The 11,926-nt window shown below is 49.3% G+C and overlaps 1 protein-coding gene across 1 annotated transcript; it reads left to right on the forward strand.

The window, feature by feature from the left end:
• Positions 1–4,740: 4,740 nt before the first annotated feature.
• On the forward strand, positions 4,741–6,627 carry LOC124697357 (beta-fructofuranosidase, insoluble isoenzyme 3-like). The gene is made up of 3 exons (XM_047229962.1): positions 4,741–4,900; positions 4,984–6,332; positions 6,424–6,627. Exons 2-3 carry the CDS (start codon positions 4,998–5,000, stop codon positions 6,625–6,627), a joined length of 1,539 nt encoding a protein of 512 aa, XP_047085918.1. The 5' UTR covers positions 4,741–4,900; positions 4,984–4,997.
• The last annotated feature ends 5,299 nt before the right edge of the window (positions 6,628–11,926 follow it).

Consider the following 11,926-nt stretch of genomic DNA (forward strand, 5'->3'; position numbering starts at 1 on the left):
ATCATTCTACTTGAAATACAACATATATATGTTCGAATCTTTTTTGAGGTCGTCGCAAATTTACATGTGCATCTGTGCACTCTGATTCTAGAAGCATCGGCATATGCCTGGCTCAAGATAAAGTATACTATATGTAGCTCACAAGCTTGTAACCATTTTCATGCCCTAGACGTCTACTTGTGTATTGTTTCATCACATATGTTTTCGGAAAGTGTTGTCTTTGCAAACCTCTCAAACAGACATCAACAAAAGCATGCTACAAGTGTTGAAGTCTTGAAGAACAATATACTTTAACTTAATAGTACTTCTCAACTTTGTCTAGATACAGATGTATATAACCATATTTTAGCTATGTGGTCAATAAGGATTTGACTGTTGCCTCTTAAGTAAAAGTCCAACCATTTAGCTGTTTGCGGCATAATTTCTTAACATATTGGTTGATCCATTTAGGGGATCAGCTGGAGTACCAAAGTTATGGGAGAAATATGTTTAGGAGATGCTCGGATAGTGCACTTTGCCACGTTAGGATACTGACCTTAGAGAAAAATATATTTCAATCGTTCAATGTTATTCATATTTTACATTATTTTTATTGACTAGCATAATGTTATGGTTTGGGAAGTTTAATTTGTCTGTCTTACTACTGTAAAGTGTAAATAATTGATGTATAATTAATCTGATACGCGAGTTCAAAAAATATCCGAGATACTTTGCTTCATAGCAATGCATGTGGATCTTTCCTACACATGTATGAAAATGATGAAATATTTTAGTTCAATAAAATGGTGAACTATTTCATTTTTCTTATCCCGTGGCAACGCACGGGCAAATGTCCTAGTCAATGATATAAGGATTATCACTGTAGCTTTCTATGCAAAAATTAAGGATAGAAGAGACATAATCTTTAAGGTCCTTACAAACAACACAAGTTTCATAATTTTTAACAATGAAGGATTCTATCTCAGAGGCTCCCATAAATATGACAAATTGGTCTACCTCTTCGAACCCAAAATGAATATAGTTATTCCAATTATAGTTCTTAATTAAAACTTCCTCACTAAAGCCACATTGAAATTTCAGATGTTTAGTATCCTCCTTAGAGCAACAGTTTATATCATGGCGTTTAAGCAAGATTTTAGCAATTGTATTTAATTTTTCTATCACAGCACTCATAACTTTTCCCTTTCTTGATTCTCTATAATTATTATATAATACTATAAGCTCCAAATAGGTTGTAGGTTCTCCCATAATAGCAGTTTTTAATTTTTAGGTTTTTCAAATTTTTATGAATTTTCGGGTATATAGGAAAAATAAAACAAAACAAAAAGAAACTAGACAAAAGTAAACTAAGCAAAATAATACTAGACAGAAATAAACTAAGCACAAATAAACTAGACAGAAATAAACTAAGTAAAACAAAATAAAATAAAACAGAGAGAGAGGTGGAGTGTACTCCCCAGGTGAACTTATGAGTAGAGCTATGCCTCCCCGACAACGACGCCAGAAAACAGTCTTGATAACCCACAAGTATAGGGGATCGCAACAGTCTTCGAGGGAAGTAAAACCCAAATTTATTGATTCGACACAAGGGGAGGTAATAAGCCTTAACAACTGAGTCGTCAATTCAGCTGCACCTGGAAAAGCACTAGTAACAGGGGTGATGTGAAAGCAGCAGTAATATGAGAGCAAAGAGTAACAGAGAATACGACTAGCAGTAGCAGTAATATGAGAGCAATGGCACCAGTAAAATAGTTGATACTACTTCCAATGTCATGTAGAACGAGTATATGATGATGAAAGATGGACCGGGGTTCCCAGCTATCTACACTAGTGGCAACTCTCCAATAACAAGTGTTGGGTGAACAAATTACAGTTGGGCAATTGATAGGATTCAAAGCATTAAGTTAGAACATCCAGCTTATTAATCATGTAGGCATGTTTTCCATATATAGTCGTACGTGCTCGCAATGAGAAACTTGCACAACATCTTTTGTCCTACCAGCCGGTGGCAGCCGGGCCTCTAGGGAATCTACTGGAAATTAATGCACTCCTTTTAATAGAGCACCGGAGCAAAGCATTAACACTTGGTGAAAACATGTGATCCTCATATCTAAGCCTTTCCCTCCACTTGTCCCAATTTCTGTCACTTTGGGGCCTTTGGTTCCGGACATAGACATGTGCATACAACTTGTAGATACAATCTAAGCAATAAGTATAGAGCTTAAATCTAAGATCATGCCACTCGGGCCCTAGTGACAAGCATTAAACACAACAAGATTGCAGCAACAATAACTTCACAAACTTTATAGATAGACTATCATAATGTAACAATCCATCGGATCCCAACAAACACAACACCGATTACATCAGATGAATCTCAATCATGTAAGGCAGCTCATGAGATCATTATATTGAAATACATGAGGGTGAGAATACCAACTAGCTACAGCTAGAACCCGTAGTCCATGGGGGAACTACTCACAGAGCATGATGGAGGCGGTGGCGTCGATGGAGATGGCTTCCGGGGGCACTTCCCCGTCCCGGCAGGGTGCCGGAACGCAGACTCTCGTCCCCCAGAATTGGAGTTTCGCGATGGTGGCGGCGCCCCTGGAGTCTTTCTGGAGTTTCGTCAATCGGTATCGCGTTTTTAGGTCGAAAGGGTTTATATAGGCGAAGAGGCGGCGCAGAAGGGGCAACAGGGTGCCCTCCCCATAGGCCGGCGCGGCCAGGGGCTGGCCCGCGCGGCCCTATGGTGTGGGGGCCCCAGGCCTCCCCTCTGACTCCCCTTCGGTGTCCTGGTCCGTCTCGGTGAATTATGATGTTTGGTCTTCATTTCGTCGAATTCCGAGAATATTGCCCGAACAGCCTTTCTGAACCAAAAACAGCAGAAAACAAGAACTGGCACTGTGGCATCTTGTTAATAGGTTAGTTCCGGAAAACGCATAAAATCATCATAAAGTGCAAGCAAAACATGTAAGTATTGTCATAAAACAAGCATGGAACATCAGAAATTATGGATACGTTGGAGACGTATCAGAGGCCAAGTCGGAGCGTCGTCGCTCGAGGGAGTTATCGTCGCGTAGGCCGAGTTCCCCACCGTCGTTGGGCTGCTCGAGAAGACGATGCGCCAAGATGTCGCGAAGCAGCAAGAGTGGTGCTAGATCGCCATTGAGAAGCCCTACATCGACCTCTGCAGTGACGACGAGTGAAGCCGTCGCCGCCACGACATTGGCTCCGGAAAATTTTGAAAACGTGTGACATTCCCGTAAATTATTAATTAATTCATATTATTTTAAAAAATCGCGCTTAGGACCCCGGGGATATTGTCGCGGCGTAAGGCCGTGCCTTTTGTTTTTGTGTTTTGTTCTTGTCGGATGGTTCTATATAACTAAACTCTATTCTATCTAATCAGATTGCAAATGGACTAGGAGATATCTTAACAAAAGAGATGGGGGTTCATGTTCTTCTTTGGACACTATTAATTTATCCAATTTCTCTAAAATAATAAGGGTTTGTATATGTCTCAGTCAACAAAGATATTTTAAATCCAACTGAGAAAAGTGTGCAATTACAGTTCAGAAAAAGTGCAACTATAATTGCACTTGTCCAGAAAAGTGCGGAACCGAAAATTATAATCCAGTAAAAATATCAATATCAATCCTATTTATAACAGTGACTCTGTGAGAATCCAATGCCGTGTTTGGTTGCACAGAATTGGGGCTCGGAATTGGAATTGAGGTCTAAAAAGGCCAATTTCGTTATTTGGTTGCGCTTGGAATTGGGCCGTGGATTCGGAGGCCAATTCCGAGATCCAGCCCCGCGAGTGTAATTTTCTGCCCCGCCAATTCAGAGGTCCAGACCTCTAAATTAGCTCGGAAACGAGCGAAGCGGTACTAGCCCTCAACCTCGCGCACAGGTCGCGTTCCTCACGCGCTATGGTCACCCGCCGCCACCGCTGCCTGCATGTAGGGCCCCTCCCCCGCCGCCGCCTGCCTCTAGGCCTTGCCGCCGCGGGGCCACCCGCTGCCGCCGGGCTAGCCTCCTCCCTCACCATCCCTGGCCTCAGGCCGCCGCCACCTCTGCCTGCCTGCATGGCCCCTCCACCGCCGCCGTCAGGCCACCCGCCGCCGCCGAGCCAGCCTCCTCCCTCCCCATCCCTGGCCTCGGGCCACCGCTGTCGCCACCGGGCCACCCATCTGCCCTACTCTCATTTCCACACATGTGTGACATCCAAACAGGATTGGGTATTCCATTGAAACCAAAATTCTATAGCTGAATACCATGCATCCAAACACTCTTTGTGATATTCCATTGAATTGGTTGATTTGATTTTTCATTGCCAATTCAATACGGAGGTCAATTCTGTGCAATCAAACAGGGCACAATTGTAATCTGCTGCAATACAAGATAAGAGTAGTTGTCCTTCTCCGTTTAGGCTCGTGAATCGTACCTCCATGATTTTACTCCGTGAGACAGGCTAGGAATCCTCCACGGCCAGAGACGGCGGGCGCGCGGACACACTTCTGTCATGAGACTGGCAACGAACTCTTATCCGGCACCACAAAAGTACGTACGCTGGTCGACCTGTTTCTGCCTTGGCCTGTGTTGGCCGGCCCCATATAACGCACGTTCGCGTGTCCCTCCCACGTACTCGTCCATATAGCAACTAGCTGAACCGACGAGCAGCACGTTGATAGCAAGTTTTAGTCCATGGCGATCCAGCCGAGAACGTGGGTGGTTTTCCTGCTGCTCGCGCTGCTCTCCTCCTCCGTCGCCGAGGCCTCGCACCGCGTCTTCCCCGACCTGCAGTCCCTCGACGCCGTGGCCGACCGCGCCGTCGCCGTCGACGACCCGCTCCGCACCGGCTTCCACTTCCAGCCCCCCAGCCACTGGATCAACGGTAGTAACTTCGTCCGATGATCGATCGACGATGATCTTCTTACCCTGATCTCATGTTGCGTGCGTAATGTGTGATGTGTGCAGATCCTAATGGCGTGATGTACTACAAGGGCGTGTACCACCTGTTCTACCAGTACAACCCCAAGGCGGCGGTGTGGGGCAACATCGTGTGGGCGCACGCCGTCTCCACGGACCTCGTCAACTGGGTCACGCTCCAGCCGGCGATCTACCCGACGGCGCCCTTCGACGTCAACGGCTGCTGGTCCGGCTCCGCCACCGTGCTGCCCGACGGCACGCCCGCCATCATGTACACCGGCATCGACGGCGAGGGCCGCCAGGTGCAGAACGTGGCGTACCCCAAGGACCTCTCCGACCCCTACCTCCGAGAGTGGGTCAAGCCGGACTACAATCCCGTCATTGCCCCCGACGCCGGCGTCAACGCCACCGCGTTCCGCGACCCGACCACGGCGTGGCGGGGCCCCGACGGGCTCTGGCGCCTGGTGATCGGGACCAAGGACAACCACCGCGGCCTCGCGGTGCTGTACCGCAGCCGGGACTTCCAGCGGTGGGCGCCCGCGCGCCGGGCGCTGCACCACGGCAACACCGGCATGTGGGAGTGCCCGGACTTCTACCCCGTGGCGACCACCCCCGGCGCCGTCCTCGGCGACGTGAAGCACGTGCTCAAGGTGAGCCTCGACCTCACCCGGTTCGAGTACTACACGTTCGGGGCCTACGACCACGCCACTGAGACGTACGTGCCGGACGCGGCCCTCCCCGACGGCAACGACGGTCTCCGCTACGACTACGGCAACTTCTACGCGTCCAAGACGTTCCTCGACCCGGCGAAGCAGCGCCGCATCCTGTGGGGGTGGGCCAACGAGTCGGACTCCACGGCCGACGACGTCCGCAAGGGCTGGGCCGGCGTGCAGGCCATCCCCAGGAAGATCTGGCTCGCGCCGGACGGCAGGCAGCTCATGCAGTGGCCGGTCGCCGAGGTCGAGTCCCTCCGCGGCAACCACGTCAACATCACCGACAAGTTCGTCGAGGGCGGGAGCTACTTCGAGGTCCAGGGGCTCATGTCGCCGGCGCAGGCCGACGTGGAGGTGTCGTTCGCGGCGATGGACCTGGACAAGGCGGAGCCGTTCGACCCGGCGTGGCGCGGCGCCGACGCGCAGACGGTGTGCGCGGCCCGAGGCGCGGACGTGAAGGGCGGCGTGGGGCCGTTCGGGCTGTGGGTGCTCGCCTCCGACGAGCTCAAGGAGAGGACGGCCGTCTTCTTCAGGGTGTTCAAGGCCGAGGACAAGCACGTCGTGCTCATGTGCAACGACCCCTCCAGGTCGTCCTACGCCGACCACCTCTACAAGCCCACCTTCGCCGGCTTCATCGACGTCGACATCACCAAGACCGGCGGCAAGATCCCTCTCAGAACCTTGGTACGTTGCCTACATCAACCCGCTAACAAACTATTCGATGATTTATGTTGCCGATTGATGTTCTATATATATGGTGTGTGCATGTGCGCAGATCGACCACTCCATGGTGGAGAGCTTCGGAGGCCACGGCAGGATGAGCATCCTGTCCAGAGTGTACCCGACTAGGGCCGTCGGCGACAAGGCGCGCCTCTACGTGTTCAACCACGGAGAGTCAGACGTCAAGGTTACACACCTGAATGCGTACGACATGCGGTCGGCCAAGATCAGCAACGAGATCGATCAACTGATCAGATGATCGATGTAGATGTACCCCGATGCAGAAGAAAATTGCACATTTGCATAGTTAAATTAGGAATGTACTTACTTACTACGTCAATGGTCTGTCCTTGTTGTCTGGTAGGACGATTTCCGGCTATACATCTTAATGAGAAACAAAACAATTTGAACTTAATAATAGCACCATCTACATCCTTATATTTTTGCATCTCACATAGCTCAACAAAATTGTTGAGGTGAGAAGCAGCATCATCAGTACTAACACCAGAAAATTGCTCTTTCATAACAAGGTTCAACAAGGCAGGCTTAATCTCATAAAAAGCTGCTTCAGGAGCAGGTGGAGCAATGGGTGTGCAAATAAAATCATTGTTATTGGTGCTAGTAAAATCACACAACTTAGTATTCTCATGAGTAGCCATTTAATAAAAATAATGCAAGCAACATAAATAAAAGCTATCCTAATTTTTTTTTTTAGATTTTAGATATAAAATGCAAAAAAGATAAAAATTAAATATGCAAGCAAAACAATAATAAAATAAAAGAGTTGAGAGTGAGAGACTCCCCTCGCAGAAAAGATGTTTTTCTCCTGGCAACGGCGCCAGAAAAAGTCTTGATGGGCATGGAGTTGATGAAGGAGAATTTATACGCACCGTTGAGTGGAACCCCAAGAGGAAGGTATGATGAGCATAGCAGGAAGTTTTTTGCCTCAGTAAGAAACCAAGATTTATCGAACAGTAGGAGAAAAACGTTCTCTCCCAAGGTGTTGCGAACCAACTCGTGGCAGGACACACTGCCGGCGCCAGCAGCAACGTGAAGACCTGCACACAAACAACCAAGTACTTTGTCCTCAACTTTCAGCGAGGTTGTCAAGCTCACTGGTTTTGCAGAAAACAAAGGATTAAACGAACCGTGTGGAAGTAGAATTGTTTGCAGAGAACAGAACAGAAAAATATTGTAGAAGATTGCAATTAAAAGAAGAAGGACCGAGGTCCACAGTTCACTAGAGGCGCCTCCCCAACAAATAAATATGCTAGGTAAACAAATTACAGATGGGCAATTGACAAACAGAGATTCTACGCTAATGGTTGGTGCAGAATACATGCTATGAAAGTATGCGGGCATTACAACAGTATACATAGACCGTAATCCAACTACATCTATGACTAATAATCCACCTTCAGGATTGCATCCGCGATACCCTCCAGTATTAAGTTGTAAGCAACGGACTATCGCTTTAAGTAATGTTTGTAAAGTAAACGATGAAACTACCCTTGAATAGAACACCGCTATTTTCTCCCTAGTAGCAACATCACATCTACAACCGTAGAGAACAAGGTCACTTCCCATGGTTAAATAGAGGCATGAACCCACTATCGAGCATAAATACTCCCTCTTGGAGTCGCTAGCATCTACTTGTCTAGAGCATCTACTAGAAACGGAGAGCATGCAAGATCATAATAACATAATACATAATCTCAACCAAAGCAATCTCTCTATAAATCGGATCCACATCAAACCAACATGTAGCAATTACAAATAGATGATCTTGATCATGTTAGGCAGCTCACAAGATCTATACATGAAGCAAAACAAGGAGAGGACCGCCATCTAGCTACTGCTATGGACCCATCGTCCCGTGGAGGACTACTCACGCATCACCTCGGATGAAGACATGGCGATGTAGAGGCCTCCGGCGGTGATTTCCCTCTCCGGCAGGGTGCCGGGATGGACTGCAGAACCCGCCCGAACTAGGGTTTCAGTTGACGGCTGCGCCAGAACTTTTCGTGGATGGAGGCTCTCATCCCTGGGGTTTTCCAGATACGAGGAATAAATAGGCGAAAGGGCGGAGCAAACGATGCGACGAGGCGCCAGTACATGGGCCAGGCGCGGCCAAGGGTCGGGCCGCGCCTACCCTATGTACTGCCACGTGGTAGCTCTCCTGCGCGTGTCCTTCTGGCTCCCTCTTCGTCCCGAAAAAATAAGACTCTGATCTTTTGTTTCGTCCAATTCCGAGAAACTTTCATGTAAAACTTTTCTGAAACACAAAAAACAGCAGAAAACAGGAACTGGCACTGCGGCACAGGGTTAATAGGTTAGTCCCAGAAAATGCTAAAAAGTGTGGAAAAGTGCACATAAAACATATAAGAATTGTAACAAAACAAGCATGGAGCATCAAAAATTATAGTCATCGATGCACATGCGCCAAGCCTTAGGTGCCTTCCGGTCTTCTTCCTTCTTCTTCTTGACCAGCACTGGATTTGCCAGCCGCTCGGTATGCAGGACTTCAACGATGAAGCCGGATACCAACAGTTTGGTTAATTCTTCTCCGATGATCTTCCTCCTGTCTTCAGCGAATCGGCGCAAAGGTTTCTTTACCGGCTTAGCGTCCTTCCGGACATTCAGAGAGTTCCCAGCCAATTCCCTCAGCACACCCACCAAGTCATCAGCAGACCAGGCGAAGATGTTCTGATTCTCACGGAGGAAGTTAACGAACGCGCTTTTCTATGCTTCACTCAGACCGGCACCGATACGAACGGTGCGCTCTGGGTAAGACGGATCCAACGGGATGTCCTTTGTCTCCTTTGGAGGCTTGAAAGCCGTTCCGCCAAGCTGGCCACTCGTTGCCGCTAAGTTCAGCTGGGATGACTGAGCCAACGCAACAACAATTTAAATTCTCCCTTTTCCTCCGCTATGACCAACGACTCGGCCAGGTTTGATCTGGCAGAAGCAGTTTCCAGCGACACTTTGTAGTTGCCCACCGTGGTTATGATACCGTTAGGTGCCGGCATCTTCATCTTCAGGTAAGACGTATGAGTTGAGGCCATGAACTTAGCTAATGCCAGCCTCCCAAGCAGAGCATGGTAAGGGCTCTCCAGATCCACCACTTCGAACAGAATGTTTTCGACACAACAGTTATCTCGGCCGCTGAACAACATATCAACCCGGACTTTGCCCATCGGGGAGCAGGACAATCCCGGAACTATGCCGTGGAATGTTGTGTGAGTTGGCTCCAGCATGTTTTGAGTTATGCCGAGCGTATGCATGGTGTGCCGGTACATGATGTTGATGCTGCTACCATTGTGCACCAGCACCTTGCTGAACCGGACTCGCGATGATGGCCCGTGCATGATTGGATCCACCACTAGAGCATATCCGCCCGGATTAGGCATCACTTTCGGGTGATCTTTGAAGGACCAAGTAATCTCTTGCTCTGACCACAACATGTATCTCGGTATAGCCGGTATCACGGCGTTCACTTCCATGGAACAGCGATGCACACTTTATCGGTCCCTTGGCTCGGTTACGAATACCACGCTACGCAACACAAGTCCGAATCTTGATAAACACTCCGGCCCTGTGGCGCCGTAGGCGGAGCATGATTATTTCCCTGTGCCACCTGATGAAATCCTTCTTGTTGTTGCGGCCGGTTCTGCTGAGCATGAACCGGTTGCGCGTTCGCCCCGGTAAGAGGAGGTGGCGGAGGCAACACATCCGACCCTTCTTTCATTAGCCTCTTTGTCCAGGAGCAATCCCTGGTCGTGTGATTCGCCGGCTTAGTGGGATTCGGCGTGTGCCAGCGGCACGGCTGATCCATGGCGGATTCCATGGTGTATTTGGCTGATCATGCCACGGTTTCTTTTCGCCCCACTGCTTCTTTGGGCCACCCCACGGTTGGTTTCCGGTTTTCTGCCTCTAGCCTCCGCGGGCTTCCGAGTTATCTTGTACTGTGGCAACGTCCTACGCACCATACCTTCTGTCCGGGAAATCTTCCCTTCTCTTGTGGTGGTTGTTATTCCGGTAATCTGGTCGAGGCGGATACTTTTGCACCGCATCGGCCGCAATCGTCGGTTGCAATGGATCTCCCAGTGCGTAGCTATCGGCCACCTTGATTATGTCTGCCAAAGTAGTTGGCATGTTTCGCTGCAATCTTTGCCACAGCGGTGGGCCTCTCTGGCATCCATTGCAAAACCAAGCTATTGTTTGTGCTTCTATCACACCTTCGCATGACTTTCTTGTTGCACTCCACCGGGTTAGGTATTCCCGATCAGTCTCGCCGTCGCGTTGCTGGCACATGGCTAGATGCTGCGGGCGGTTTGGCCTTCTGTAAGTGCTGCTAAAATTGCTCACGAATGCCTCTTCGAAGTCCAACCAACCGTTTATTCTCCCTCTTGGTAAGTTTTTCAGCCAGATGCAGGCAGGCCCTACCAACACTGACGGTATGAATCTTACCGCCCAGCGCCGGTTTCCTCCCCCAGCTACAGAACCGCCGCCACCTACGACATATACTACGGTGATGTAATCTGCGAGCCAGTCTTCCGGCTTAGTGCTTCCATCATACATCCTTGTATCCCGGGGCAACTGAAAATTGCGCGCATGTGGTTCTTCTTTCAAGATCCGGGGCCCAAAGCAAGGTGGACCCGGAGGACCCTCGGCTTCAATCATCTCGGACAGGTAAACCCTATCCAGCTTGTGCCGCACATCTTGTTCTGGTAGGAATCTATCCCCCACACGGTCTCCCAGAGGACTTCTGCGGTAACCCGATCTTTCCAAAACCGAATCGGCCTCATCATGCCGGTCCGGCACTGCAGCGACAACTCTTTGGTATCTCTGCAGAGGTGCTTCTCTAGCGGCATATCCTCCTCTTGCTGGGCGATAATTTTGCTCGGATTCGCCATTTCCGGCATAGCCATGCTATGCCCCTTGCCTTTTTCTGCCAGCTTTATTTTGCCCGGCTTTCTATTTTCCGGCCAGAACCAGATCATACACTGTCATCTGTTGCCCATTTACAGCTTTTTCTCTTCTTATGTAGGGATGGGGGGGACGATGCCTGCCCATGGGACTTTTCCGGAGCTGTTCTTACCGAAAGACAGGCTTGTGATGCTCCGGCATCTTTTCTGCTGCTTGCAACTTCTACATTTTGTTTTTATGCCATGTCCAGCAACTCCTTAACCCGGGCTTGCTGTTTTGCCAGGGCCTCTCCCGACAGAGGTTCACATGCCTCAACCGCAGCTCTAGCAGCCCTAAGAGTTTTATCCGGACTGCTGTATTTCGGTTTCTCTGCGGGCGAAAGGGATACCGACATAGACTTTCCAGAAAGAACTTCCCGGCGCAAATCCTTGTCTAAGTTACGACCTCTAAGCCGTGCAGCAGCTACTCTAGTAGGATTAGCGCTAACAGAAGCAAAGCCATGTGCAACATTGTACTGACGGAGGATGATGTGGAGCTCCTGCTGGGCTCAGATGATATCTGCTGCGCCGATGAGCAGCGCCTGCTGCTGCGCTTCTAGCTCAGCTTGGGTGGCCGCGACATCAGCGTTG

Source organism: Lolium rigidum, chromosome 3, assembly GCF_022539505.1.
Source record: "Lolium rigidum isolate FL_2022 chromosome 3, APGP_CSIRO_Lrig_0.1, whole genome shotgun sequence".
Classification (NCBI taxonomy): domain Eukaryota; kingdom Viridiplantae; phylum Streptophyta; class Magnoliopsida; order Poales; family Poaceae; genus Lolium; species Lolium rigidum.

Excerpts from the sequence above, each read along its gene's own strand:
- LOC124697357 (XM_047229962.1), top strand. The coding sequence starts at position 4,998 with ATGTACTACAAGGGCGTGTACCACCTGTTCTACCAGTACAACCCCAAG. Across the intron at positions 6,333-6,423 it reads AGATCCCTCTCAGAACCTTG|ATCGACCACTCCATGGTGGA; the intron begins GTACGTTGCCTA and ends GCATGTGCGCAG.